At 39.4% G+C, this 25,148-nt stretch overlaps 2 protein-coding genes across 2 annotated transcripts; both read left to right on the forward strand.

The window, feature by feature from the left end:
• Positions 1-193: 193 nt before the first annotated feature.
• laptm4a (lysosomal protein transmembrane 4 alpha) lies at positions 194-11,169 on the forward strand. Its single transcript, XM_042503312.2, has 7 exons — positions 194-439; positions 3,946-4,066; positions 6,019-6,095; positions 7,489-7,611; positions 8,718-8,813; positions 9,151-9,249; positions 10,237-11,169. Exons 1-7 carry the CDS (start codon positions 311-313, stop codon positions 10,309-10,311), a joined length of 720 nt encoding a protein of 239 aa, XP_042359246.1. The 5' UTR covers positions 194-310; the 3' UTR covers positions 10,312-11,169.
• A 554-nt stretch (positions 11,170-11,723) lies between these two features.
• Positions 11,724-20,620, forward strand: LOC121955844 (uncharacterized). The gene is made up of 7 exons (XM_088089468.1): positions 11,724-11,931; positions 13,706-14,218; positions 16,125-16,700; positions 18,778-18,903; positions 19,579-19,676; positions 19,863-19,933; positions 20,026-20,620. Exons 1-6 carry the CDS (start codon positions 11,760-11,762, stop codon positions 19,917-19,919), a joined length of 1,542 nt encoding a protein of 513 aa, XP_087945594.1. The 5' UTR covers positions 11,724-11,759; the 3' UTR covers positions 19,920-19,933; positions 20,026-20,620.
• Positions 20,621-25,148: the final 4,528 nt, after the last annotated feature.

Raw genomic sequence — 25,148 nt, forward strand, 5'->3', positions numbered from 1 at the left:
AGGCATCCTAATCAGATGCCCGAGCCACCTCATCTGGCTGAGATGAGTCCCATAGATGTTTTATTTATTGAAAAAAATCTAATTAACTTATCTCCAACATGGCCTGAAGGCTGGGAATTCCTTCACGGCCATTGGTTCAAACTCCTGTCAGTCAGAGCTAACCGGTCCCCGCCTCTTCCTGCCCGTCAGAGCGTTTGTTTTTATCCGCGGTGTCGTGCAGGTCGTCGTGGAAGAGGTGGGCGTTCCTCGGTGTCCGTTGACTGACTGTTGATGCTGAGAAGATTTATCTCGTCCTCGACCAGCTCTCCTGATGTTTCTTCCCACGCTCGTGGAGGACATGCATCATTTCAAACCTAGTCGAGACAGACTGTACACCACCAGGTGTTGCGGATGTTGCCACGTCCGGACGGGGACCATCATCCTGGGAACATGGTGCATGGTACGTAAAATGGTTGATGTGGGGCTAGTAAGCTAATGTTAGCGAGCGCTGCCTATCAACTGTGTTAAGTTCACCAAAGTAGCAGCTTGCATAATGAGTGTCAACCGCAGTGTGTTTATGTCGTTTTTTGCATCTTTAACATCAGCTATGCGCTAATTTTGACCACTTTTAAACAGCCGCTATATGGCGAATTGACATTAACAGAACGCTAGCGTTAGCATTAGCATGCTATCGTTTCGGGTCAGTGTTCCTGTCGATACAGCTCGCACAGCCGTGAGAATACGGTTAGCAAACGGACACAAGCACAACAAATGGGGAGTTATTGTTAGTTGCCAGCCCCTGCGCGGCCTCTAAATGGCTATAGTATGTGACATTTTGAGTTAACGTTAGCGCAAGTTAGCCGACAGTCCGCTGACTTGCTAACGGTTGTCAGATCACAACACTGTGAATGAATCCACAGTAACATGATTGTCTCTCTTTAACACACGTTAAACAGCGTTATTATCTTAGAAATGACTATAGTTGTAGTTGGATTGAAGAAACTGTAAATTATAACCACGCTGAAGTAGTTAGCTGTTGACTAACGTTAGCTTTCATTGCACTGTGCACATTTTGGTCATTCAGCACACACTTGAATTAATCCCCTCTCGTGTTTTTTCACGTCACTTAACAGATGTTTCTGGTTTTAGTTGCATTTTTTTTCCTGCCGGCTGGACAATACGTGACACGTTTAAAGCAGATGAGCTGTGTTTCTCTATTCCACGAAATCACTGCTTTCGTGGTGATTTAACACTCTGAAACCTGATGCAACATAAGGAAACCGAAAACCTGACACAGCAACCACACACAACGTGACAGTCAGGGGTCAGGAAAAAGAGTTGGTGGGGAATTTTTGAGAAGATTGTAATGTGGGTATGTGCCAAATTATAACAGTTAAATAGTATCAAGTGTGTGCTCAAACTCTGGTTTGCTGGAAAGTTTACATTTAATCTTTTCCGTAATGTTTTATACTTTGTTTTGATAACAGTTGGGGGGCGACTGATGTTGTTTCTCAGGGCTGATGCCAACTATTAGTAGTTAATGAGAACGATACTTTTGGGACTAAAATACATTAAAAATAAAAATGAAAATCTTTCTGAATATAACAGACTCCAACACAAAATTTTGTTGAAATGCCTTTAGCACATGTCAAATCAAAACTGAAACTCTCAACATTACATTCAGCAAGTTCCAGCTACTGTTTTTATAAAGTCAAGTATAAATTTAAATAAAAAGTTAATAAAAATAGCTCCTTTTTTTCCAAAGTAAAAGTTCCTCCCATGCTTACATTTTCTTTCCACTTTTATATTAATTTTATCAGATATCATTTAAATACAACCCATTACAGATAATCAGCAAAATGCCAAATATCAGCCCTAATAATCGGCCAGGCTGATATTCTGTCAGTCCTTAGTTACAATCATGATGAATCATGTTGCTTTAATGATACTCTAACATTAAGCTTTTACATCTGTGTCAAAAAAAGTTGCAAGTAAAACACAATAGGCCTTTTTCACAGAAGACACTTTGACTTGTCACAGTAGAGAAGAGCTCAGGTAAATCATGAAATAAACAATGGCTGAATTAGCTGCTTTGATTTCAGGGTTCTGGTATTGTGTATGCTTGTGTAAGCTCACTGTCACTTTCACAGGGACTCCTGAGTGGAGTAGAGCCATCGTCGGTGTCATTAGTAACACCTGCTTCTCCTACTCTGCCAGTTCAAAATATCTGCTGTGAAAAGGTCTTTTGCTGGGAATAACAACAGAACCCTGCTCTGTTCATCATTTGTAGGCTACTCACTTTATTAACAAAGTTTCAGTCCTTAGAACTTTATAAGGAAATATTATTACACAGGTAGGCCCATTGGGAGTCAGGTACTGGGTCACAAAATCTGAAGGGTCACGGATTTCATTGTTAAGAGAGTCAAGAGTTTTTGCTCCACCAGCCTGTAGGACTTTATGGTGTACAAGAACTTCGTCTAAAATTGCGACCCAGAGAACACAATTGCTAAAAGACAATATTACAGTTTTGATTATGATACCTGATGGTCAAACGGGTGAGATTGCTTCCTCATACGACAAGTCTTTCGGTACCATTTTAGGCTTGTCTGCGTGCTAAATGTTTTTACCTGGCTGTACCAATTGGACTTGTATTATTAATATTATCTGCTCTTTATCTAAATTATCCAGATTAAATCTCACCAGAAATGGTTATTTTATGCTCTCTCAAATATTTCCTCCTTGAATTTGTCGAATACACGAACTGTCAAACACAAGCAGCCTGCCCACTAAACGTGGCAGCGGTTCAACTCGTCCTACATAGATAGTCTTTGCAGAAGTTGCAGATAAGATGTTGACGGTGGTGAAAAGCTTGACATGTTTGTCTGGTCAAGGACGTTCCTGAATCAGCTCATTAGTTTCTAGTTCCACCTCTCCAAAGCTAGTTTCTCAGTGAAATAGTTTAGATTTTGAGTAAATGCCAACTGTTTTTCTTAGCACATAACTTTTGTTTTCTTTCTCCCAGATAACCATTAGTTCTATTTATACCAGCATGTGTAATGTGTCTTTTAACAGTAATTAAGATCGCTTGTTTGTCTTATGGACTTTATTTTTCAAACACATGCTGTGTCTTGTGAATGTGACTCCTCTCAGAGGCTTACATGCTGGAGCGTCCTTGAATCCTTAAATGGTTTCTCTCCATGGCTACATTCCCACATGATGCTAAAGTACCTCTTGACAGAAGAGGGTGATAATTGTTCACTTTGCTGTTCCCTATTTCCTCCATGTTTCCACAAGTTGACCTCCCCACAATATTTGCATGAACTGAAACCAGTGTGTCACTGTATGGGGAGAATTCGATCTAAAACTCACTCCTAACTGTTTTTAGAAAATGTTGTTCACTGTGTTAAGTATAAGTGATTTTGTGCTAATACAGGGATACCCAACTTGTTTTGCCCAAAGGGCACTTTTGCAGTGTGACAGGAGGCCAGTTAATAAATAGACATTTATAATATTTCTCAGTATATAATAATTGAATTGTTTTCGACGATTGGTGACCTTACTCATTGCCTAGAGGCAAATCCAGTGGTAGCGGCCCCACACAGGTTAGGCGTTTACAGGGGCATTTCTAGGATTTAAGGACATTCAATGTTTAGCCATGACCTCTGTCATGGTGCAGGGGAATCCTCACCTGGCTCTTTTTTTTTTTAATCAAAAAGCTGTATTTTTATGCTTTTTATGTATTCTGGCGTTTCATCTACAAAGTCATGTCATGTACAAAGTACAAAACAAAAAATATCTACTGTGAATCAATATATTTTTAATTGTGAATTAGAGAATGGTTGGCAGGCTGCCCGGCACCCTATCAAGGGCCAGATTTGGCCCAGGGGCCAAAAGTCACTGTGTTACACATGCAAAATTACTGCAAGTTCTTTAAAAAAAATAAAATCTCCTCTCTTCGCTGTTTAGGTGGTCAACCTGTTGATGGGCATCCTGCTGACCGTAGCTGTGACCCACCCAGAGAACGTGCCCACTATTGACTTGCAGTATGAGGTCATCGACCATTACTTTGCCTCTGACAGGATGTCTGGTAAGCAGTTAACCTACATACACTGCCCGGGATAACAGCCTGCATTATAAACATAATGCATTTTCTTGAGTTTATCAAATATTTATTTACACATCTGACATATTCTGTTATGGTTTTGTGAGAATGGTTTGCCCACTGAAACATCGCTGAGTGAATATTCTCTGCACTGTATTTAGCAGTGTCTCGCTGCTGTTTTCTTTAACACATGAGCTGCTGTTACGCTGAGATTGAACATGTGATTCATCTTCCACAGGGAGCACAACTCCCTGGTGACTGCAAAACATAGAAAAGAAAAGACATCAGAACAGTGCTGCGCTGTGTACACGTTGTCTAAAAATGTGTTGGTGTGGTGGCACTGGTGTCGTTCCTTTGTGATTCCTCAAGGATTCATATCCGTCCAAGGTGTGTGTAGTTACATGTGCCAGGGCCGGGCTGGCAGGGACTACCGGAGTGCCTTTTCTTTTCTAGCTGGCGGTTGTTTTGTTGATTTGGCTTGTTGAGGGCCTCTTCATTTTTCTGAAACGGTGACTCAGCTGGAGAGGAGGGGAAACAACCGTGGTGGGTTGACCTTCCCACAGCAGGCACATGCCAGCACACAGAGCAGTGGAGGTTGTCCACAGCCTGCAGAGGCAATGTTACCATATTAGTGCAGCTTCATCAGGCTGCACTCATTTTATTCCAGGTCACATTTAAAAGTTATTTAACTAATATAGAGATAACGTGGAAATGATCTCCGGCTTTTCGTTTGAATTAAACTGAGTATTTGTCTTTTATTATAGTTAACAAAATGTGAAATGGTCTCTGGTGCAGCTTCTCCAAATCTTCAATTTTCTGCTTCTCATTATCTTAAGTGAATATTAACAGAATGTCTTTGTGTTATGAAAACTGTCGTCATAAAAACGCAAAATTTCTTTCTTTTTTTTCCAGTAAATATACACACAAACATCAAAGCGAACACAGTCCACCCTCCCCGGACACCCAAAAAGTAAATAAATCAAAGAGAGAGAAAAAAATACAAAATGGTGACGAGTAAACATAAATAAATAAAATAAAAGATAAAAATAAATTATCCTTGAGAAAGGGGCACTTGGTTAGTACTGTAAATTGAAACTCTCATTAGTTTACCTATAAAAATACAAATACACAAAAAGGCACAATTTCTGACATTTTATAAACCAAACACTGCTTAATCAAGGGGAAAAAATGACCCATAGAGAAGGAAAAGTAGAGGAGAGATTGTATGAAGGCTGTGTTTTAGCGCTGCTCACATTTTTGGACAGTTGATATAAAATAAAATTTCTTTAATACACCTGACCCTCCACAATCATATACCTTAAAACCAAATGCAGGTAAAATACCACACTGACAAAATCCAAATCATGGAATTATTAAGACTTGACAAAGATCCATAATCAAAATTTAGTTTTTAACACACAAGGAAAGTGGTGTTTCCATCAGGCCCTTTTGGTAAACATAACACCAGAGCTTAACTCCTGAACAACAAAGAAGTGTCTGCGGACCGCATCGCTGCAGCAGCTTCCTCACAACAAGCATCATCTCTCCAGTGCAACAGGCAGAACAGTTTGAGGAAGCGAGAGGCTGAGTGATGGAGAGAAAAGAGGATATGAAAGGCAGGGCTTTTAATTATCCCAGGCTGAATTTCATTGTGTATTTACCATCGCTATGCAGCCGGGAGGGAGAGGCTTAACGCTCCCCAGAGCTGGCCATTAAAAAGGAGTTACAGCTGGAGAGAGAAGAGCCCTGAGACTGCTTGCTTAGACTGTATGCAAATCACTGCTGCTTCAAAGAGAGCAGGCGAATATACATTCACACACACACACACACACACACACACACACACACACACACTGATGTATACATTAAAGCTGAACTGAAATTGCAATAATTCTTTTAGTGATCAGTTTACCTATTCTCATTGTTTTCTCATGCAGAGAATGCCTGTGTTGGATTTGCCATCTCTCTGCTGATGCTCACTATCAGTGCCATGATGGTGTACGGAGCCATTACTGTAAGTCTGCACACTGAATATGTTGCCTTTTTAAATTCTCTTTTGACAGCATGCACATGATGTAAAGCTCTGTCATGGTCTCTTATGCAAATATGTAATCCCAGAATGTGCAGGCATAAATAAAAAAAAAAAAACATCGCTTTCAAGTTGTATAATAATAGCACCAGAGTTGAGAGGTAAGCAAGACGTAACAGGAAATGCCACAGCACCCCCCCCCTTTTTTTTTTTTACTTCAGCTGGATGTTTGAAAGAATCCTGATGCAGTGGGAGTATAGCACACATTGTTATGTTCTCACTGCCTGTCATCTTTACCTCACAGGCCTGCCTGATGGCATCAAGACTAACAGGTTTGATAGCCTTTTGAATGTGGCCTTGCATTGAGCTGCCAGTAGTTAAAGTATGACATGTGTGCAGGCTGTGCAGGCGTTCTGCTTTAGCTGTGCAAGTACATGGTCCCAGACAGCAGTAGTAGAAACCTCTTCCTGTACAATGTGGTGGTGCAGAGCCGCGGTTGCTTTAGTCTCGCATTGAAAAACCCTAAATGTGTTAACCATGATCATAATATACAAAAGACGTTCAGTATTTTGCTACATAATGTAGGAATGTAGAGTGAAGGAGTTTATTGTGCTTTTGATAGAAAAACACCCAGAATGCCTGTAGAGATTCTTGTAAAGTGACCCAGTTAAAGGACTGCTTTGCTGATTTTTCAACCTTCGCTTTGTATTTATTACAGCACAGACGCTAATACACACAGTTTCAGCGTCAGCACTCCCGGTCCCCGCAGGCAGGCTCTTTTCATTTACCTCAAACCACATCTGATGATACAGCCACATCCTGAGCAGCAGGAAAAAATGTTTTCAATCCAGGAAAAACGCTAATTAGACCTTTAAAACCAAGGTTAGTATCAGATTTAGAACAGACTTTAAAAAAAATGACATGGACATAAATAACCCAAATATGAGGCTCCTCCTGGTCATGATCATATAAGAGAAGTGGTGTCTTCATGAGCACAGAGAAATGGGCTTATTAATATCCCCTGTATACATCCTGTTATCTTTCAGGGTACTCAAGCTAGTATGTTTGGGTTTTCTTATAAACAGAATATGGTGTTTAAATGCTCAAACAAATAAACAGGATACTCCAAAAACCTGATAATACACACAATACACTATGATTTTCTGGTTGCTGCTCAGGCTGTGAATCTTCTTCAGCTGTACAGTTTGTAGATGGCAGTCGAGCCTACCTGCTGGATACAGACATGTAAGCATCTGTGTGCAGATAAGGTTGAAAAAATGCAACATGGTCCTCGTACATGATGACCTCAAACAGGATCTGCCTAACTGATGTATGCTCATACCATCACTTTCTCTCCTCCTCCAATCGCTTTCCTCAGCACCGCGACGGCTGGCTCATCCCGTTTTTCTGCTACCAGCTGTTCGACTTTGCTCTGAGCTGCCTGGTGGCCATCAGCTCTCTCACGTACCTGCCCAGAATCAAGGACTACCTGGACCAGCTGGTCAGTGCCAACAGTTACAACCAGTCACAGTCCACAGTCTGATCCTGATGATGTTATGAACCAATCACACTATTTCCTCAATGTTTATTTTACAACAGAGAATCCTGACTGCACAGACAACATATTATCGTGTTTATAACCCTCTCTGTTCTAATTCTTACTATTTTGTTGCGTGATATCAGACAAAATAATCAATTTGTTTCACCGCTCTAACCGATTTCTGTGGGCGAGGAGGATTCAATTTTCTCTTAACCAATCATGAGAGGCCAGCGTATCCGCCTGAATCTAATGTCATTTTAATTCCACAGTGATGCAGTCACGCCAGCATACTTGTTTTGCCAGGGCTTTAACAATGGAGCAGAGTAAAACAAACTACTATGTCAGGTGATATTGAGAAGACATGTAGATATAGCCTCTATAGCAGCGTCTATCTAGTCTATAGCACTCGCCATTGTTGTTTTTGCCCCTCATTGTTTCCGGGTCATCGTTTGTCAGCGGTGTAACTCCAGCCCATGGTGCTGATTGACTAATCTTTAGTCCTCTGCGGCACTTCTTGGTCATTTTTCATTTCAACCAAGAAACTGCAGTTTAGGGTCACGATGCAAGACCAATCAATGAACTCATCTGAGTCGGCGAACTTCAGGGTTTGGACCCAGCCAACTGTTTGTTTAACCCAAAAATACCAAGTTTTATTTAAGGAAATAAAGGTATTTTTTCCGTTTCATTATCATTTAGTTGTTTTCTCCTACAAGAGGACTTTGTTTGCATTTTAGACTATGATCCACATTGATAGACACTGAGGAGAGAAGTGCAGTAAAAACAAATGAGCTACTGACTATGATGCTGTCAAGTGAGAGTCTCAGAGTAACTAGGAAAACTGTTATTGCATTCATTATGTCTTGTGTATGTTTTTTTCTGTATTTTAAAAATACTAAATAGAAACACTTGAAAATGACTTGATCTGATATATTTTTTAACAAATAGCTGTTACAGCAGGCTCATGATCTTTTTAGGTTAGGTAGTGTGGTAGCGTTGATGGTGATGTGAGCTGAATGAGTATAAAAAGGTCTTATTGATTATCTGACGTTTGTTCTGGTTTTCCTCAGCCGGATTTTCCGTACAAGGATAACCTCCTCTCCCTGGACTCCAGCTGCCTGCTGCTCTTTGTGCTCGTCTTCTTTGCCTTCCTCATCATCCTCAAGGTAAAACTATTGCTTATTCACTATTATTATCTGGTTTATTCTGTGTGTTTGTTGATTTGTTTTATATCCTTCTAAATCAAGCTAATATAAACAGAAATCTAATATGGTGTGGTGAGAAGATTGATGTTGTCTGTGGGTTCAGTAAAGGGGTTAGTGTAAGACATGAATAATACTGTTGTCATAGCGCTTTTTACAAATAGTCTGTCCAATATGATTTCTCCTGGTGTATTAAATGAAAAAGAGACATTATGTTTTAATGAGCTGAAGGATATAAAGTGTTATTGAGTCATGCTGCCTGATAAAACCATAAAATTATAAATGCAACCTTTGATTCCAGGCTTACCTGATCAACTGTGTGTGGAACTGCTACAAGTACATCAACAACAGGAACATGCCAGAGATTGCCGTCTACCCGGCCTTTGAGACCCCTCCCCAGGTATGCAAGCTGCCTGAGCTGCACTTTGGTTGACCATTCTGAATTTTATAGTATCTGATGTCACAAAAACACACTTGAGTCTATCAGATGCAGAAATATGCAGGTCCTTAAAACGTCTTAAAATTCAATTTAATGAATCTTAGTCTTTTAAAGTCATCAAATAGTCTTAAATTTGAATATATGAGGTCTTTGTGAGGCTAAATGTAGATTATCCTAGCTCACACTCAGTAACCAGTTTCTTAAATAAAACTTACCTCTGCACCAGACAACATACCAATATATACTACTTTCTTGAGATGTTTGAATAAGACACAAAGATGTTCAAAGTTAGATAAAAGTATCTTGAAAAGGTCTAAGAAAGCATTAAATAAAAGTGTCTGGCACTCTAGACACCCTGGTAATGCTAACGTTAAGCCAGCAGGTGGCATGATGTCCACACATTGACGGCCTAAGAAGCAGAACGAGGTCAGTCATTACATAAAGTGTCTCTTCAAAAGAGTGTAAAACATTTATCACCAAACACTTTAAGAAAAATTCCAAAACACAATTTAAGGAGGATCATTTTCAGATTTTCGCTAAAAACCAAACCATTTTCGCACATTAAAAAGTTGAGTCTTGCTGATGGAAAAGAACACACTGATGTTAACAGTAAACAGAGTCCTGTTGTCGTGCTGCAAACTCAAAATTTAGGTTAACAGGGTGGGACTGGCAGAGCATGTACCCCATGTAAGCTGCGTCCACGGCACTGGCCCAGGTTTGATTCAGAGTCTTCTAACATTACATAGACCGAACAATAAATCAATTAATTAATCAGCAGATTTACCAAAAATAAAAATGATAGTGAGATGCAGCCCTAATCTGCACCCACACACTCCTTTTGATCTGTGTGCATCTACATTTCTGTTCTCAGAAACATCACTTATTCATGTATCTTTATGTTATAAATATTTATAGTGTCCTTTATGTTTTCTTTTCTTTCTCCTCCAGTACATCCTGCCCACTTACGAGATGGCAATGAAGATGCCAGAGAAGGAGCCACCTCCACCTTACATGCCCGCTTAAGCACCAGCCCTGTTGCCAAAACACACACATGCACACACACCCCCATATGCATTCCTGTCCTTCCCTCACTAACCCTTCCTGAACACCATTACGCCCTTATTCCCCCCCTTTCTGACCCTACTGTGTATGTGTAAGGCCACTGACAACGTTTTGTCCAAACCCTCCCGTCTGTGTTTCTACAGTGTCTATAGAGCATCCTGAGGTTTGAGAGGAGAAAGGTGAGAACGACTGAAATCTGTGTGAAATGAATGAATGTGATGTTTGAAGAGCAGTGGAAGCTATCGGCCCTCCCAACCCTCTGGCCTTTTTTATGTCTTAGTAAAAGGGATACATGTGAAAATTAAATTGCTTGAAATGCTACCATCAATCCAGCACCATCCTATCTATAGATTGATATATGAAGTGTAAAAAAAAAACTATTATGACAATCCACTTATTATAGCTCTTATTGTTGAATTGTGTTATTTTTTCAACCTCTGATTATTAAGATCTAGATTATTCCATCTCAGTCTTGAATGGAGTCTGTAGCACTTTTTCGTCTGTTATTTATTTAGCTTTGCTGTGGTTCAGTTCACCGCACCACCCCTGACATTTTCATCACTCTCTGCTGCCCTGATGTGTTAGCAAAGCTAGTGAATAGTTTCCCAGCTGAGACTGAGAGACGGACGGAGAGAGAGCAGAGGGCACTGACGATCAATCATTTTCTCTGCTTCTTTCTCACCCAACATCTGGAGCAAACCGCTAGTCTCGTGAACATTAGTATTTGCATGCTTATCAACAGCCTCCCCATTACTTTACTGGTAATAATGATTTTATTCTAGTGGAAATACATTTGACTTCAATAAACGTTTCAGAACATTTATGTCTTTATGACTCTTGTTCATGTCAGATTCACACTGAAGTAAATTTAAAATGATATCAACAGCTGTCTGTGTGTTGTTAGAAAAATAATCTCACCTCCAGCTCAGACAGCCACATATAGTTGTTCTGGAGCTTTCAATTCTATCTCATTTTCATCAACAGAGTGAGTTGCATGGAATTATCTGTCTGTCTGTCTCGTGACTTTTTCAAAGTAAATAACATGAGCAATAAAATTAATTGGAAATATTTAGTGACATTTTTGGCAGTATGAGTGGTACATTTTGGGGGCTAAAGGGCCCTGAAGCACACTGAATTGGAAGTGGTTAAATATCTGTTGATATAACTGGGACTTAAAATTGTCCTCCACATCGTGCACATTAGACCGGATATTTGGGTCGTCTTCTATACTGTCCTCCATACCATCTTTACGGCGGCCTGGAGGTCATGTCCCACCTCTGGATTGGGCAGCTGGTTTGACGCATTGGACTGAAGCTCCTCATATTAGGAGGCGGTCAGTCAAACCCCCGCTGAGCTGAGCAGGACCCTCAGAGACAGAGAGACAGTCCACTGGAGGACTGTGTGTGCAGATGAAGATGAAGTCAGTCCTCTGGAGCCTCCTGTCCTGCGCCTCACTGCTGCTGTCTGATGTCCTGGCCACATACCACCTCAGTGCGGGGGACCCTCAGCTCACAGCCGCACAGAGCTTCGCACAAACCAGGAACAATGGCCGACCACCGTTCAGGACCCTCAATCCAGCAAGTAAGTTTGATTGAAACGTGTTTCAAAAATACTTAAAACCCCAAGTATGAAAAGCAATAACATCTGTGGTGCGGAGTATGCTCTTTAGTTAGCCTACAATACATAAAACTATTTTTAACATAGTTTTAAGTGCAGTTTTGGGGTAACGTTTTGTATATTACTTTATATTTGACTATTTTTCAGTATGAGATATTGTACTTTTTACTAAACTAGTTTTTTTGACAGCTCTGATTACAAATTAACTGATTTCAAAATAATGTTTTAAATTTAAAAACTGCTAAAAGTTTGCACTGCTAAAAAAATGACCCCTTATTAAAAAAAGGCATTACTTAGGATTCCTTCTAACTTTGATGACAAGGGCGTCTGTTAGTTGTTAGCAGTTACAGACATTAGACATTATATTTAACATTTAAGGTGGTTTCAGTTAAACTCATATTCTAGACCGTAAGAGGTAAACCTCAAATTTTAACTGAAATATAATAGTAGTAGTAGTAATAATAATAATAATAATAATATTATATCAAATAGCTGAGAAAAATCCAAAGTATGATTGCATTGCATAAGTTTTTTTTTTTTTTTTGTTTAAATTTCCTTTCCTTTTTATAATCTTGCATCCTCCAAGATTCATCTTTGCAGGGCCCTCACCCCTAGGTTGAGAACCACAGGACTGAATTACTAAACAATATACAAAGTAGTTAAAATAACTCTACTTCAACCAGCTACAACAGAAAAATACAACTTACACATTTATCCATATTATTAAGCAATCTAACAATGTCATACATAATAACGAATAACTCACAGTGACCCTTTTTCCTTACAATGAGTATTTATACTTTGATACTCTAAGTACATTTCGTTGATAATATGTCTATACTTTTAAGTAAAATTTTAAATTCAGTATTAACACACAATGGAGTATTTTTACATTGTTGGACTGCTACTTTACTTGCTACTTTTCTGAATACTTATTCTTACCTTTAAACACACTTTCACGTAAAAGTCCTGCATTCAAAATTGTACTCTCAAAAGTACCATAAGTAAGTAAAAAGTACTTATTTATGCAGAAAAATACCCCCTATCAGTGTTGTGTTTATCAGTAATTATAAGCAGTGTTTCAATGTAGCAGTTGGTCAAAATCATTATTGGTCAGATAAATGCAGTGGAGTAAAAAGTGCAATATCTCCCTCTCAAATATAGTGAAGCTGCATAAAGTGGAAGTTGTAAATTAAGTACCTTAACTATATATAATATACTGCTCTATAAGTATAGTACTTGAATAAATGCACAAATTACATTACACAGCTGCTTTCTATTCACATTAGAGGTTTTGAATCTTTTGTAACTAGTTTGAATTTGTGTACATAAAAATGCAAATTGTTTTGTCATGTAAGTCAATAATTCTTGCAGATTACATTTAAAAACAGTATTTTTTGTAATTTAAATATTATGGTCTAGATTTGGCAGACGAAGAATTGATATTTCATTTTTCAAAAATGTTATCTTAACAGGCATACAACAACAAGATTTTACACTTGTCTCAAACACAACATGCATGAAATGTGAAATTCTGAATTGGGTGTTTCACAAGCTTTATGTATTATTATCCCAGCTTGTTGCAAACAACCCAAGTGGCTGAACTTACACTCGTGCTTCAACTAATAATTTGTCTGTCTGTTGTTGTACTTTCTTTACAATGTCAACTGACACAACTTTCCTGTACTTTCAACGTACTAATGATCTCTATCACTTTTCCTTTCTGGTGGCGCTGTAGTTCACAGAAGTGATTACACGTATAGAGGAGGGTATCACTACCACTACCAGCCACCAAGGATCCCTCCACCGGTAGTGTATCAACCTTTTCCTCTCTCTCCTCCGGTGACTTACCACAGGCCCTCACTCCCCGTGCCGCCCTATCACCACAGATTCAAAGGGCCACCAATGCACCACATATACAAAGGTCTGTCTCCACCTGTAGCTCACCATCCCCATCAAAGGCTCAAAGGCCCGTTCCCTTACAAACTGAAGGGTCCCTGTCCCACAAAGTCAGACCCAGCAGTGCCCACAGCACCTGTGCTACACCTCCCCACTGGCCCTCCGACTCCACCAGAGCCAACAGTGCAGCCAACAGTGCAGCCAACTCTGCCAGCAACTACAGCTGCACTGCTGACAACCATCCTGCCAGTGGTGGTGACCACTGTGCCGCCAGTGGAGACCACCACTCCTGTGACGCTACCGGTCAGTACCCAAAGCGGCTTCATCACCACCGTACGTCCTGTGGAGACAGGTAGAATTTTACCAGTTAGGTTTGCTTTCCAACCAAAGTCCTCAATGTTTTCCAGGTCAGATCTGTTTGTTTAAGAAAAAGTAGGAACAACAGTTCAATCAGATGTCATTTTATTTAAAGGAATCAATCGACATTTTGTGAAATATTCTCTTTCTTGCTGAGAGTGAGATGAGAGGGTCGATACCACTCTTATATGTGTCTGTTTAATATAAAGCTACAGCCAGCAGCAAGTTAGTTTAGCTTAGAGTAAAGACTGGAAACGGCTTGAAACACATAGCGTGGCTCTGTCCAGAGATGACAAAATCCACCTGCCAATTCTGCATTGGTCTGATGTTCAACACCTACTCCTGAACCAGAACTTTAAGATGCAATACTACTCCTGCCCTGCAACCTGCACATATGACCGCACCCGAACCGACCCGTCACCACAAGATCTGCTCAACCTAAAACCAGAAATCTTACAATAATCAAGCGCTGATTGATCATTTTTGGACAATTTATACATGTGAAACTATAGATAATATATTTTTAAAGGAAGGTTATTCAGGAAATACATTTTAACAACTTCTTTGCTCATTCTGATAATATTTAGCAGCAGATCTCAGTTAATGTTCCTGTCAACACACCTAATTGAAGTGGCTCTCATATTCAAGCTGACGACAGAGCCGAGGCACAACATCAGAAGATTAAAACATTGAAACGTTAATTTAAATTGTTATTAGTTTTATTTTATTTAAATATTTTTATTATCCAAAACCTAAGATCCAACCCACATGTTCTTTGTTATACGCAGAACACCATCAAAATGAAATTATGACAAAATGCAACCCGGGAATCACCTAATTTGCAGTTTGTACAGTCGGTACTTGACCTGATGCAGGACTCCTAAAGCTCACTAATCAACATTTCATCTGTATAAACTTCGCGTGGAAACTCTGCTTTTATATCAGGGCTTCAAGCATCACAATCACAAAATGTTTCATGAGAACTGTAATTGTTTTAAATAGAGAAGCTTAATCTCTCTTTTGACTCTAAAGTCATTTCATTTGTTTGTGTCATCCTTGATTGTTATGAATTATTGATGTGCGTCTCCAGTCTTTGTGCTAAGCTAACCATCTGCTGGCTGTAGCTTCATATTTGTTCTACAGACGAGAGAGTAGTATCAGTCTTTGAATACAAGAAAACAAATAAGCATATTTCCTAAAATGTTGAACTATTCCTTTAAAGCAGATGCCATTTTATATAAAACTTGTAGAATTTAATATTTTAGGGTATTTTAGTGGCAGGAGACAAAAAAGGGGATTCCTCTAAACACAGTGAACTGCCATTCTGTTCGCGTCATTAATCATACTATTTGAATTCATTAGATGTGGACTGATTAAGATAATGTAAAGCTGAAAAAACAGGCCACTTTGAAATGTGCATTTGGAAATGTAAGATATGGTAAAGTAAGATGAAATAAAAACAGTATTTTTTTCTTTTAAAAAGTAGAGAGAATTTGACACTAGATTGCAGAAATGTAGTTTAGTATATGTGTAAGTGATTTTACAGGCAGGGCTCCTAACACTGTCTCCTTCTTTAGGTGTGATGTTTATGTGTGGGCGTCAAACATCCTCTTCTTTCAGGGAAATGAGATAAAAGGATGTGTCCGATGATAAGTCTCTGATGGCCTGTTGAAACACTGAAATGATAGTATGTAGTATGACATACGATATCATTTCACCAGAAACACAAGCTTTCGTTTCACCACTGCAGTGATGCACAACAGCTCCCTTTGTTGGAACATGTGTTGTGCATCTGAGAGTGTCCTGTATTTTGTGACAGCTTAACCAACAAGCTTGAATGTTTGTCTGAATAATGAGCTGGGTTTTGTACTTAATCCCGCCATGGTTTGGTTGCTCACCAGAGACAGACTCTCAGTGCAGGAGCCGTCCCCTGGACCTGGTCTTTATCATTGACAGCTCTCGCAGCGTGCGTCCCGGTGAGTTTGAAAAGGTGAAGATATTCCTGGCTGACATGGTCGACACGTTGGACGTCGGCTCGGAAGCCACCAGAGTAGCTGTGGTCAACTACGCCAGCACGGTCAAAATCGAGTTCCTGCTCAAAAACCACTTCAACAAACCTGACATGAAGAAAGCCATTTCCCGCATCGAGCCCTTGGCAACCGGCACCATGACTGGCCTCGCCATCAAGACGGCAGTGAACGAAGCCTTCACAGAGCAGTCTGGAGCCCGGCCTCGCTCAAGGAATATCTCCAAAGTGGCCATCATTGTAACAGACGGGAGACCACAAGACCAAGTGGAAGAGGTGTCGGCTGCTGCCCGGGCCTCAGGCATTGAGATCTACGCTGTCGGGGTGGACCGTGCCGACATGCGCTCCTTGAAGCTAATGGCCAGCATCCCTCTGGAAGACCACGTCTTCTATGTGGAAACCTACGGCGTTATCGAGAAGCTCACCTCTAAGTTCAGGGAGACCCTGTGCGGTAGGACAAGAGACCTGCACAACCTTTTTCCCACCATTAACCCTGGTTCTAGTTCCTCAGTAAGGGGCACCTTCAGTCTACAGGGGGGTTGTTGCAGATTGTGGATCATTTACAGTGTTATTCATGAATTATAAACTCTGAAATCTTGAGGAAAAACACCAGATGTTCTTAACCCCCACATGGACTGCAGATGTTGGACCTAGAACCTGCTTGTAGTCGCAAAGTCAAACTCATGCAAAGTATTAGGGCTGAGTAGCCCTAAACTTTCAGCTTCTTTTTTTCAAAGCAGAAAATTATATATGATGATTATTAGTAAATTGTTTTGCAATTCAAAGCATCAATATAGCGATTGCTTTGAAGGTATCCCCTTTTATTTGAAATGATTTAAATACACAGTAGAACCTCACCTTTTTTTTTTAAACCAATCTGAAAATTAAGACATCCTATTCAATATTGGAATGCACTTAAATATAGACGTGTGCATGGAGCTTATTCTTTATAGGGTTTTTCTTCGTTCTGTTTTATAACCACCGACATGGAATATGCAGTTGTCCAAAATCATTTTGTGTTGCTGGTGAAATAACTTATTTAAAATACTAGATTCTAATTCACTATTGTACAAGCAACACAAATGCCAGGATACATTTTGGCATTGTGTGTTTCTGCAAACCACAGATATTACATTTGTATTTTTGATCTGGAGCTAATATCTTGAAACCTTATGTTTCAATTTAGAAATTTGCTTCGACAATGCTGGTGTTACTGTTTGGTTAGGTGTAGAAACAAAATCACTTGGTTATGGTTAGGAAAATATCATGTTTTGGCTTAAAATATGTGGTTGTTTTAGCAAAAAACACAGCTGGAGATGTGCCTATGGTGTCTGAGAAAATACCTGTTTGTTGTCACCACAACCACTACTGGAAAACATGCCAAGGGCTTCTTAAAAATGCCCGGTTGATGTTGACTCAACCACCACTAATGATGTGCCAGTGTTGCCTTAAAAAGACCTGGTTGTTATTACCATAGCCTCCACTGGAAATGTTACATCGTTGCCCGTGGTGTACCTCAGGGCTCCTTTTTAGGTCCTGTATTGTTTGCTTTAAATGTGCTTTCACTTGGACACATTTTTAGCTAATTCAGAGGTATATCCTTTCACTGTTATGAGGATAACATTCATGTGTATGTCCCCTTTAAGCCTGATAACACACACACCCTTGGTTTTGCACAACTGTTTGGTTGCCATGAAGAATCTGATGTCCAACAACTTTTTACAGCTAAGATCAGACAAGACGGAGAATCTAAAAATTGCTCCAGATGGTATTGCTTGCAAGGTTGCCACAACCACCACTGGAAATCTGCCAGTGTTGTCATCATAACTACCACATGTTACATCATGGTCTTGTACAGTGGTCTGCTGCTTGGCCGCTGTGTTACCTAGGTATCACGCTATCCATCACTCCCCTCTTCTTCTTGATTAAATACTCAGCTCATATAAATGTTGTCAGAACTATGCCACTTTAGAAATGTTGATATGATAAGTATGTAGCATATCTGTGGAAAGCAGAAACATATAATGCAACATTTTCTTCTTATGACTTGTACAAGATTTTAAAGATTTGGGCAAATGAGGTTCTGCTGTAAAGTTGACCTTTGTTCATGTTTCTTTCTAATGTTTTTCTTGTCCCCCTGGTGCTTATGAAGTCATTTGTCCATGTAACTGTCATTACAGTTGTACTTCAAGGTTCTGTGATTTTACCTGTGTTGTCCAACACACAGTGAACCTAAGCAGTTCGCAAATGACCTTGGCTGAGATGTGGTGAAGGTGTATGAACAGAGTTTTCATCGCAAGTGACGTGGTCAAGTACAAACACACAAGACAAGCTTGCAATTTTTTTTCTTTTGTACAAGCAAATAATATACCAAAAAATATATACTGATTACCCTTAACTGCTTTAGTGGATTTTTGCAACTACCTTACCTTTCACAAGCTATCTACCTATAGTTCATTGTTTGCTCATAAAACTGTACCAATGCTGCCATTTTGATAGCGCCATCCCTTAATCCCGGCTTATTCCAGGTCTGGACCCCTGTGCCATGGGACATGACTGCGAGCACATATGTGTCAACAGCAATGCCTCGTATTACTGCCAGTGCCGGAATGGTTATATCTTGAATGCGGACAAGAAAACATGTTCCCTGAAACGTAAGAACATACTGTGTGGATTCCTGTAGCAAATTTGACTTTTTGCTGTGATATTAACCCTTTGAAACCTGAGCAAACTGGCTTGATTTCTTTCAAAAACATTGGAAGAAGGCAATGAGCAATGAAAAAAGAAATGACCCAAAAATGAGCAAAACAAAAATAAGATAATAATTCTGTAACATAATTGTATATGAATAATTCTGACCATTAATATATTTGCTCATTGCCTTTTTTCGAATGTTTTTGAAAGACATTGCAACAATTTTCTCAGGGTTTAAAGGTTAAATACTAGTGAAAGGCATCTGAAAGCAGCACAAAAAGGTGCTCCAGGTTTCAAAGGGTTAATGCTGCTAAAAGCTTTTAAAGCATTGTGCAAAATGTTTTTGGCTTCTAAGCAGATCTTCACAACATCGCAACCAACTGGTGCATGATAATTCACTGTTGACTGTTGCATTTGTTGGACAATTACTGGGTAATATTATAGAATTGATTCACTGTAGTTGCTTTATTGTTGTGGAAAAATGGCAATGGTAAATTATTTTTGAAAACTGTAGAAAGTGTGCTTTCGAGCTTTGGTTTGTTTTTCAAACAGAAAGTGAGTGGTACTGTGTGTGCTTTTCCACTTTCTACATGTTCTGTGACACGAGTGCTGAAATTTGCTTTCTCCTGGCGCAGAGGTGAAGGCAGTGGTGGTGGAGGATCCCTGTAAATGTGAAGCCAGACTGGCCTTCCAGAAGCAGACACAAGCTGCCATCCAGCAGCTCACAGCCAAGCATATCCTTCCTGTTGTTTCAGATGGAAGACATTTTATTATAAACACTCTCTGCAGCACATTTCTCTGAGGTGAAAGGTGATTATTTCAACCTGCTGGCTTTGTTATTGTAATGTAATATAACAGTGTCTCGTGTATGTTTTCATCATTTATTTTGCCTGCAAACGAGTTTCCTTGACTGATCTCACTGGCCGATGTGTCCGGGAGAATCGAGAGTCTGGAGAACATGGTGGGCCGTGCTTGAAGTTAGACTCAGTGGTAGGTGTTGACAGCTTTTTTTCCTGGGGTTGATTTGTTGTAAAAGCCACCCACACACACAGTTTGACCTTTTGTTTATTTGCTTTCTGCAGAGACAGCCCACCGGTTTACCTCCTGGACATGGACATGTGCTTCTTGTCATCCACCCTCCCAGAACGTCAGTATGGACTTCAACTACAGATGGAGTAAAGCTGTGATTTATAAACTAATGTCCCTCACATTACAGACTGTAGTGGACTGTTGAGTAACATTATCTACAGCTGAATATGGGCATTAAACGCAACATTTTGAAACTGCAGTTAAAGCTACTTACACTGTTTTCTCAAAAATTAAACAAAGTGTGACTTATAATAACCAACTGTATTTTCGTTGTTTTTCCTGTACTGTATTATGTGTTTTGTGTCCTGTTTGTACAAAGTTGCATATTGTATATAGTACTTTTTATGAAAATATAAAACTGTATTTACTTAGTAACCAATTTTAATAGTAAAATGACTTGATCTTCTGAAGCGTTCAACCAGTAGAATGTTGCATATTTCTTTTTTGACCTCTCTGTTACTACAGTTTTACTTTTGAAAGATTTATTGTTACAGGTCTTTTCATGTGTTGTGGATGATAAATGATGTTATGAGATTAAGCATAATGTTTGCTAATAATTATTAATGTAACCAAACATACAAGTTGGTCAATAAAAATAACCACAACAGAAGATGTTGTGCTAACTGTTGTCTTTTTTGAGTTAAGTATGCGGTATTGCTGATGACAATATTATTAATCTGAATTCAGGGTTGTAAAGGGGCCACTGAAAACTACTATACAGGGAGGTCATGATAGAATGTGGATACATTAAGATAGTGCCGACCATAAATAGTAAAAAAAATGTGGCTCATGAAAGTTTGAATGATTGTCATTTAAAGGAGCTGTATGCAATATTCAGAACATTATTATAAAAGGAAACAATTGCTTTGGAAGGGTCCATACACATGCATGTTTTTGCACCCTAAATTCCATTGTTGTCAGTATAGATATATGGAAGGTGTGCTAAAAAGTTAGATCATCACAGTCCTAGCACACATGTATTCCAAAAGCACCAATTTTTCAGGGTGCAGCCATTGTGCCCTGAAACAAACACTGCATGTCATGTGATGAGGAACAACCAATCACAATCAGCAGCTTCTGGACAACATTTTGGGTCTAATACACACTTTACAAAAACAAAGCCTGAAAGAAGATCAGTACCACACTCAGGATTTCTGGTAAATTAGCTATGATTTGGTCACTTATCCCCTGCCTCTCTCCGTGCCCTTTAAAGTTGAGAGAACATCCAGCACCTGAAATTGCATATTTCAAGAGGTAAAAGATGCAGCATGTGTCCTGGACCTGTATGAATAATGGAGTAATGACATACTGAGCAGAGAATGAAGTCATGCTCCTGTGTGTGTTGTAATCCGAGCTTCTCTGTTCTTTGTTGTGGTAGACGGTCCGGCTGCATGTATGTGGTAGTGGATGTTTCCTGCACTGTGCTTATACAGTGGTTACTGCTGATAACATCATTTCGACCCAGTGTTGCTGAGCAGCAGTGTTGTGGAAGCTGAACGCTCACCCATTGGTTTCCTCCAAGGTTAACACTGCTAGCTCTGTCAGCACTGTTGCCGTTAGCACTGTTAGCACCAACCCCTCAGGAACAGTGCTCGGCTTTGAGGCCAATTTGACATATTGGTCAAATGTAGAATAACGATGTGTGGATCGGTTATATGATGCTGTGGGGCCCAGAAAGACTTATCCCATAGTCATATGTTGGGAAAAAGACGTCTGTAAGTCAGTGGATATATATTTTTTAAGCGTCACAACCCCTGCAAAATTATTTGTTTCACTATCGGAATTAGATCCATTGGGTTCAAAATATTTGAAAACTATAACATTTAATCACTTTTATCCCCATTCAAGTTAGGGCAGCACAAAATTGGAAGTTGACAGTTTGTTCGCTGTAAGTCTCTAGTGCTCTTGGTGTATGGGCCCTGTGATGCTGAAGATTAAGGCAACTTAATTCCAAGGATATCAAGCTTTTTTGGCTCCATGCACCACCGATCTACTCTCAATGAACGGGGCCCCACCCTCAATGCTGTATCTAGTTCTCTTTATAGTAGTTTAGTTTTTAGCGTTGTTGAGAGCTGTGTGCAGACAATCCAGCTCAAACTCTGAATGATAAATAGCATATTTATAAATGTTGAATCTGAATGTTGCATACAGCTCATTTAAACTTTACTTCTTATGTTTTTAAATGGTAAATCTTCCTTATTAAGAAGCATTTTAAACATGCATTTTCTTCTGAGGACAAAAGCATTATTCAGACTTGATCATAATCATTCAAGTCAAATTTTATTCATAAATTTCCTTAAAAAAAAACAAAACAAATCCAAAACATAGTCATAAATCCCACATTGTATGAAACCTCAATCCTTCAGTCTATACTACTGTATAAGGTATTTGGCAGCATCAACATATCATCCCAAAATGTGTTTCTGTTGATACAAAGGAGGAATTGTATCTGTCTCTCTTATATAACTGTATATTTCAATGTCATGTATGTATCTCTGTGTCAATATGGAAAGGTAGGGATGATGGTGGAGCTCCGACATTTCTAATAACAATGTGTTATAATTTACTCTGGCTTCACAGACACAGTCGGTGCACCCTGATAGCTGAGGTCAGGGGAAAATCATTTCCTAACTCCAAACCCTTTTTACTCAGAAACGCACATTCAGTCAATAAACAAACAAAACAAGCCACATTGAAGCCTGAAATGTACCCACAACTTAGCAGAGCTGTTAATATGACTAACCTGATTTGATAAATTAGGGGGTAATTATTTTAAAAACTTTCTTTCACAGTCATCTGTTTGTGTGCTCTGTTGTAACCATCATGTCTTTTTTTACACCTTCAGCAGTGCCAAGAACAACAGAGCGGGGTCATCATGTAACCCCTGGAATGAGTCGCTTATTTGCCTGAAACAGTGCTGACAACAGAGCTCCTCTGTCTGCTCTGTCTGTGTGAGGCAGAGAGTCAACATGCCAACGTTTACCTCTAGTCTGGCTCGGATCCTCTCCCTCCTTCCTTTAACCGGACAGATGCTTTATGTTTGTTCGCTATTTCGCTGGCTTTCATGGTAACCACACACATGGGCGGTCGGGGAGGTGAGCCCACTGGTGTTTAGGGAAAGAAGATGAATGGGACTAACACACCTCTGAGAAGGGGAAGAGACACATAAAGTTCGGTGTGTGTTCCTGCTGTAGTGGCGCCCCAAGAAAAATTTCATAAGGGGGGCCAGATGGGGCCCCTGAAAATCTGGAAAAAAAAGCCCAAAAACCATAATTTTCTTTAAATTTCAGGAATTCTTTAATACTGTTGACTTATGTAGGCTTGTTGAAAACTATGTTAATATTGAGGAATTGCACACTAATATACTTGTTTTTTGTGTGTCATCACTGCACAACAGTGATAAGAGTGATGTGCGCTGCTGCTGTTCGTCTGTCAGTGAAAAGGATAAAGATGAGTGATTAATGTGCGTCCTGGTTCTGTAGACTTTGATACTTTGTGTTAAGTCTCTCAGCAAACAGCAACATTTAGGGCGCAACATGAAGGGCTGTTGAACATACCAGTCTTTGCTTCAGGTGTCCAGGTTGTCTCCACCAATATAAACCTTTTAAGACTTTCTATAGCTTCCAGGAGTTTTAAGTGCCTTCACATAAACAAATGTGACCTATATAGACAAACTCAGTGGAACCAGATTACTGAACTGAATTTTGATATTGTGGGCTATTTTGCTTCCATACCACATCTTCTTTCAGTCTAGTGGAAAAAGACGATTCTGTAAATGCATGTAAAAAGCACACATTTAATTTTATAATGTCTATCTAAACATAACATTTCAGTAAACTTGCAATGCAAACACGAATTGTCTTAATGTAAGTAATGACCTTTGGAAGTATCATGGGGATATCTGTTAGTTAAAAGTTTCACCTAATTCACCTGGAGTGTCTCCCCAAAGCACAAAAAGCACTACAGTCTTGTTATTGAATGAATTCTGAGGTATACACTTCCTTGTGTTTCCTTATTTGATGATTTTGGGATGCAGAAATCCCCTTAATTCATGTGATGTAATAGTCTATAGTTTAACCTACACTTGTGCATGTTATTGCCATTTTCTCAGCAGTGTCAACAGCCAACATACTCTTCCTCTGGGTCAAGCTGATCTCCGTTTGATCTGTTTCAGCTCGTCCACACAGTCTGGAGATAAATGAGCTGCAACAGGGAAGTGCACGGTTACTGAGTGACCTCTGCTTCCTTAAGGTGTCATTTTTCACCAGGACTGTTGACTTCTTCACCAGGGAGATCACTGGGAATTTCTCACCAGTTTGCTTATGGGTTGGCCCCTTGTTCTGTATTTACTGCAGCGAGTGTCCACACTGTCCTGAGATCGGTGTGACAGCTGTTTGAGTCTGTGGGGGTCACACTCCTTTTCTTTGAAGATGAAAAACAGCCCCTTCTTACATTATCAGGATGATATTTACCCAGAAAAGTAGGCCGCAGGCTGAATTTTATGTTAAAATGTCATGCTTATACTGTATAGAATTTAAACTTGTTTTTATTGCACCTACAGCACCTGCACTGATCACTTCACTGGCTTGTTTCTATGAGATCTGAGTCAAGTCTGCCACCTGCTGACACCACAAATCAGTTATCCTCTGTGTTGAACTGATTTCTGATTTTATGGTTCAGTATGGTCTGAATTTCACCACGTTATTTCAGGTATTATAACAGGAAATAATATTGTGGGACATGAGGATAATAGTTCATCCACCTTTTTACTTGTAGAATAGCTCAACAAACTTTTTCCATCTTGCATGAAAACATATGAAAGCAGAATTGATATAAGAAAATATACTGTTGTACTTTATTAGTCTCAGAGGAAATGTTTGTGTCAAAGATGCTCACTATAAATTGTAAAAATAAACAAAAAAAATAGTATATCTATATATACATAATTCAATAAAATGCACACATATTAAAAAGAAAGAAAAAAATAAATGTGCACAGGAAGTGCAGCATGTTAATAAAAGAGTATTGTACTGAAAATTTTGCCATAAATGTAACAGAAAATGTAAAGGAGAAAATTAATCTATGTCACAAATTGCACAGACACTGCAGAGAAAGG

The sequence above is a fragment of the Plectropomus leopardus genome, chromosome 16, assembly GCF_026936395.1.
Source record: "Plectropomus leopardus strain MGB_pleo_1.0 chromosome 16, ASM2693639v1, whole genome shotgun sequence".
Lineage (NCBI taxonomy): Eukaryota > Metazoa > Chordata > Actinopteri > Perciformes > Serranidae > Plectropomus > Plectropomus leopardus.

Coding starts and splice junctions, on each gene's coding strand:
- laptm4a (XM_042503312.2), top strand. CDS start 311: ATGTTTCTTCCCACGCTCGTGGAGGACATGCATCATTTCAAACCTAGT. Junction 440..3,945: donor TCCTGGGAACATGGTGCATG/GTACGTAAAATG, acceptor TTCGCTGTTTAG/GTGGTCAACCTGTTGATGGG. Junction 9,250..10,236: donor CCTTTGAGACCCCTCCCCAG/GTATGCAAGCTG, acceptor TTTCTCCTCCAG/TACATCCTGCCCACTTACGA.
- LOC121955844 (XM_088089468.1), top strand. CDS start 11,760: ATGAAGATGAAGTCAGTCCTCTGGAGCCTCCTGTCCTGCGCCTCACTG. Junction 16,701..18,777: donor GTTCAGGGAGACCCTGTGCG/GTAGGACAAGAG, acceptor GGCTTATTCCAG/GTCTGGACCCCTGTGCCATG. Junction 18,904..19,578: donor GAAAACATGTTCCCTGAAAC/GTAAGAACATAC, acceptor CTCCTGGCGCAG/AGGTGAAGGCAGTGGTGGTG.